The 5174-nt window shown below is 40.4% G+C and overlaps 2 protein-coding genes across 2 annotated transcripts in view; both read left to right on the top strand.

Moving 5' to 3' along the window:
- Positions 1–393: 393 nt before the first annotated feature.
- hoxd10a (homeobox D10a) lies at positions 394–2575 on the top strand (the record flags this gene model as incomplete). The annotated part of the gene is made up of 2 exons (XM_080412683.1): positions 394–1129; positions 1935–2575. The coding sequence occupies 2 exons, from the start codon at positions 394–396 to the stop codon at positions 2207–2209; spliced, it is 1011 nt and encodes a 336-aa protein (XP_080268809.1). The 3' UTR covers positions 2210–2575.
- Positions 2576–4505: 1930 nt separating this feature from the next.
- hoxd9a (homeobox D9a) overlaps positions 4506–5174 on the top strand; it is a gene marked incomplete at its 5' end in the record, with an annotated part of 1630 nt that continues 961 nt past the window's right edge. The window contains one exon of the mRNA XM_080457075.1: positions 4506–5121. Within this exon, the coding sequence (XP_080313201.1) occupies positions 4506–5121 (616 nt within the window). The remainder of the gene's footprint in view (positions 5122–5174) is intronic.

Raw genomic sequence — 5174 nt, 5'->3', positions numbered from 1 at the left:
ACACACACACACACACGGTGTGCGGATGTATTTCACAAATGTTGCTGCTTCTGCGAATGACATAAGATTTTCTGTCATCAGATTTATTTTCATTATTTTTTATTATTATTTCCTATTAAGAATGATTAACTTAAATAGTCGTGATATCCTTTTGTGAGTAACAAAAACCAATTTCAAGTCCGTGTCGTAGAGGTCGCTGTTGACCACGTCTGCATCTGAGGTATGAGTCAATGCGTCTGTGTGGAGGGGAAGAAGGCTGCGTCTCAAGGCCATTTTCAAATTTCATTGGTGGGCTTGTCATGTGGTAGAGAGGCATCCTGAGTTCCACGGAGATTGTTTTCCTAGATATGTCAGCTTACAAAGGACATCCTCCTCCATAGAACCTATAACAAAATGTCCTTCCCCAGTAGCTCTCCTGCGGCAAATACATTTTTAGTGGATTCTTTAATTGGTGCTTGCAGGGCGGACAGCTTCTACTCCAACAGCAACATGTACATGCCGTCTGGTTCAGAAATGGGAACTTACGGAATGCAAACCTGTGGACTCCTGCCGTCTTTCGGCAAAAGAGGGGAGATCAACCACCACCAAAATTTGGGCATGAATGTCCACTCTTACATACCTCAAATAGACAATTGGACTGATCCGAACAGATCTTGCAGAATAGAACCCAACAACCAGATGACAAATTGCACATTTTCACACAACATTAAGGAAGAGAGTAACTGCTGCATGTATTCGGATAAGAGAGCCAAAGTCAGCACGTCCGATGTCCCTGCATATTCTAATATTATTCCTGAATCGTGTTCAGTTGACGGTCCTGAGATCCCAGTTCCAGGGTATTTCAGACTGAGTCAAACTTACGCAAGTGGGAAACACCAGGACTACTGCCACGAGACGACGAGCCCAAGCGCCACACTGATGCAACTGAACCGCGTCACTCCCAAGTCGCAGTTGTCTTCGTTTGCCGAGGTGGACAAGAAAACAGAGGAATCGCCGCAAAACCGAGAGACCTCCAGAACACCCATTCCCGCAGAAAGTCCAGAACCGAAGTCGAGCGCAGAAGAGAACAAGCATTGCTCCACAGAAGCCTCTGCCTCCAGCCCCGAGTTGCCACAGAAGGAAGCGAAAGGTGGGTAGCTTATAATAAAAAGGTTTGATCGTGTGGCGCTGTAATACGAACACTCCAGCATCATAAAACCCCAGTATAAAACACAAACAACCCTAACGTCGTAATGTTTAATGAGAGCCTTTCTCAGGTTGCAGGGATAAGGCAACAGCGAATATAACAAACACTAGGTGTTTTGTTTTCCCCCTCTACTTTTGAAAATATTAATATAGCCTAATTAATAATTGTTTTGCTATTTAAATGTAGAATTGTATACTTTTTACAAGTTAATGCAGTAGGCTACAACTCATACATTCTATCATCTCTAGGAGAGTCAATTGCAGTAATGCAGTTTATGCTTAATTTTGTTTAAGCTCTACTTAATAGGCTACTTGATCAAAGTATAACGCTGAGTATTGGTCTCCTCTCCACTATTTCACAAGTTTATTTGTACGAACATACATCAATATGTGTGTCTACTACTGCACAAACATACAGATAAAAGTAGGCAGTTAATTCAAAACTGCATTTCTATCAATTATTGTATAGTTATCGTTTTTTTATATAAAAATAAGTAGCCCCCTAACGTTTTTAACGATTTAACCTGAAATAACCCTGATGAAAGATGCTGTTTGTCTTGTTGGGGCCTAAATCCAGTTAAATGTATGCCCACGGCCTACTGATTACACTTGACATAACATTAGGCTACCTGGACATCTTTTATTGGGAGAAGCTTTTCTCCATTCTGTAAAAGTGAAAAAAATTACATTTCATCAATCTAATGTCCTTCCATGCACCATCCTGATAATGTCTTCTGTTTCCATTTCAGAATGCAAGCCTGACATGCCAAAAAGCAATTGGTTAACTGCGAAAAGTGGAAGAAAGAAAAGATGTCCCTACACAAAACACCAGACGTTAGAATTGGAGAAAGAGTTTCTATTCAACATGTATCTAACACGGGAGCGCCGCCTAGAGATCGCCAAGGGTGTCAACCTGTCAGACAGGCAGGTTAAGATCTGGTTCCAGAACCGCAGGATGAAACTGAAGAAAATGAGCAGGGAAAATCGTATTCGGGAACTTACCTCAAATCTCACCTTTTCGTGAGCTTGCATGCATCATCAGTGTTTTGGTGTCTATATCATCCCCTATTTTTGTTTGATGATGCTACTGCAGCATTGGACTTTTCTCGATCAATTTCAACGAAGCTGTGATTGTATGCATTTGTATTATTACTTTGTTTTTTTGTGTGTTTTTTTTATCACAGGGTAACACTTTGGTCTTAAATTATTGTTATTGTATTGTTATTAAGTAGTTAATATTGTATTTTTTTCTCTGTCAATGACATTGTGTCTCAAGAAGATGTCGCAATGGCGACCTACGGTATTCGGAAATAATTAGTCTTATTTCAGTAATGCGTTGATTTCAGACATGAAAGCACATTTAGGCCTACTTAGTGTGATAATGCAAAATGTGTTCTATAGTGAACGCAAGCCGGTTGCTCAATAGTGAACATGTTTTTAAGCCTCTAAGTGGCAGCGCGCAATGTTAATCTATTGTGAATCTATTGCATGTGTGTGGCATGTATCCTGCAATAAAATTGTCAAAGTATAACTTTTGTACTTGTCTGCTATATCTTTAATAGTGTTTTCCATTAATAACCCTAGAGGTGATAGCCTTAGGCTTACTTGATCCGTTTTGTTTTCAAAGTTTCACGTCCTATAAGGTATATATCCTACTTTTGAAAGGTCAATTATTGTGTGTGTGTTCTTTCAGTTCTGCTTCGTCTTAATTCTAGCAAAGCGAGAAAGAAAAAGTGAGAATAGAGTGACATCTAAAGACACTCTTCAGCAAAGTTCCTGCAAAAAAATTATAAACATTGTTTAGCATTTTAATCACGTTCTCGTTGAATTATTTTTAAGCTAAGAACTAATTCCCTTTTTAAAATGTTGGGCCTGGGTTTTAGCGGAAAATGTTGTTATAAATGTATAATTGTTACAATCATTTAGCACTAGTTACCCTTTCCTTTTAATACATTAAAGCTTTGTAATATTATATAATCTTAATATAATGGCACATTAAATGCACGCGTGCGTGAACTGAGAAGCCTAACGAAGTTTCCGACCTACACACCTATGTGCACACTTGCCAGGGATTGTTTAGAGTGGCCTATAAGCGCGTATATGTTCATTGTAAAATAGCCTATACCGACAGAGAAATAGTAATCCGCCGTTTAATAAACGTGGGGTTACTTCTTCAGGCCTTCGAGTAGCCTACCAAACACATAGGCCACTTAATATTAAGGGTTCTATGCGTGGAAGCCTATTTAGTTTTTCAACTTTTGATGGCCGACTGATCATCTGCGTGACGTTCATGCACAAATTCATTGGCATTCCACAAATTAAGCTTTTCCTTCATTCCACGCAATAGGCCATAGCCTGATGGTCACGCAGGCTTTCTCCCATTCTTTTCATCTACTGTATGATGGCATATAATGTTCTATGAGTATAGGCATTTCTAAGGCTATAATATACTATACAATAATCAGTCCAACTTGGCCTATACAGGCTATATGTAGTTCATCTGGAAAATATATTTTGGCTTCTATTGAAGGTCACCAAGTTCTATACTAGCCTAGAATAATACCAAAAAGAGATATTAGTTCTGTTTAATAAAATAACATGATCTGCATTACTCTTAGGTCCGACCTTTCAGACAGTAGCCTACATAGCCTGCACTTTGTTTCTCCGAGAGTGCTATTTTTATTAAGGGCACGTTATATGTTTAATCACACGCACCTCATAAAACATTTATTGATACATAAAGCCATTATGGGGCTCCCTGACTGAATACAATCACTTCACAAACGCTGCTTCCTGGTGAATTATTATTTTTTGGAAGAAAGAAAAGACAAATCCAGAAAAAAAGATTCTTCGTTGAATAGAAATTAACAATGGAAACGCCACAGTGTGAACGGAAATGGCGTCTGTTATTTTACAACATGTTATTACATTTATTTTACGAGGACTCCGAAGTCTATAAAACATTTTACAAGCACTGGGGGGTATCATGACAACACTGTAAGAGTTTTCTCCAACATAAAGATATAGAGCATCAATGTTGATCGGTTGTTAAAGAAACATAGCCTATATATACTAGTTGTCCGACATCCTCCCCATGCCACACGGGCACATATCCTACAGCAGACCTTAACAAAGAATGTGCATTCAGTAAGAGATTTCCCACACTTAAGTCATGATGTGATAAGCTTTCTTTATTTCTTAAAAATGAAAAGATAAATGAAACATGCCGCTATCAGCGGACTGATTTACTCGCTGTATTGGTAAATATGATCACGTGATCTATGTAACCAATCCCCGTAGAAGAGGCCAGCAAAAATACTATGATTGTTCAGGGGGAAGCTTCCCGTAACAGTGTAACATTTTATATGAGTAGGAAGAGATCAAAAATGTCTACCAGTAGCACTCTTAGCAACTGTTATGTGGACTCTATTATGGGGCACGAAGCGGAGGATGTGTACGGGGCGCGCTTTATTCAGGGTCCACACACGGTGACCCCAAGGCCATCAGGTGTGGGGAACAACGCAGATTTCGCCTCTTGCAATTTTGCGACCAAGTCAGCCGTTTTCCCGTCGTCCTGGTCCTCGGTCCACCCGCAGCCCACCGCCGCACTGCCAGGGATCTATCATCCTTACGTGCATCACCACCAGCCGCATCTCTCAGACAGCAGATATGTCCGCTCCTGGATAGACCCGATTGCCAGCCACGTTTCTTTTTCCGGCTTTCACACCAGCAGCAGTCGACAGTATGGAACAAAGCCCGAAAGTTTGCCTTCGAAAAGCACCGAGTGTGATACTTTTGAAACGGAGACGCGAACGGCCGCCAGCGATTTCGCTCGTGGAGTATCCGAAAGCACCGAAAAAGTGCCCAAAGAGAACATTGGAAGTGATCTTTCGAGTCACAGCGAGCCCAAAGAAGAGAAACAACAACTTGACCCAAGTAAGTAAACGAAATAGCCCCCTGATTTACAACCCACAGAACTGTACGAGCTG

The sequence above is a fragment of the Gymnoscopelus braueri genome, assembly GCF_963280865.1.
Source record: "Gymnoscopelus braueri genome assembly, chromosome: 18".
Lineage (NCBI taxonomy): Eukaryota > Metazoa > Chordata > Actinopteri > Myctophiformes > Myctophidae > Gymnoscopelus > Gymnoscopelus braueri.
Note: the sequence above shows the minus strand (reverse complement) of the source record. Positions and strands in the feature narration are given on the sequence as shown.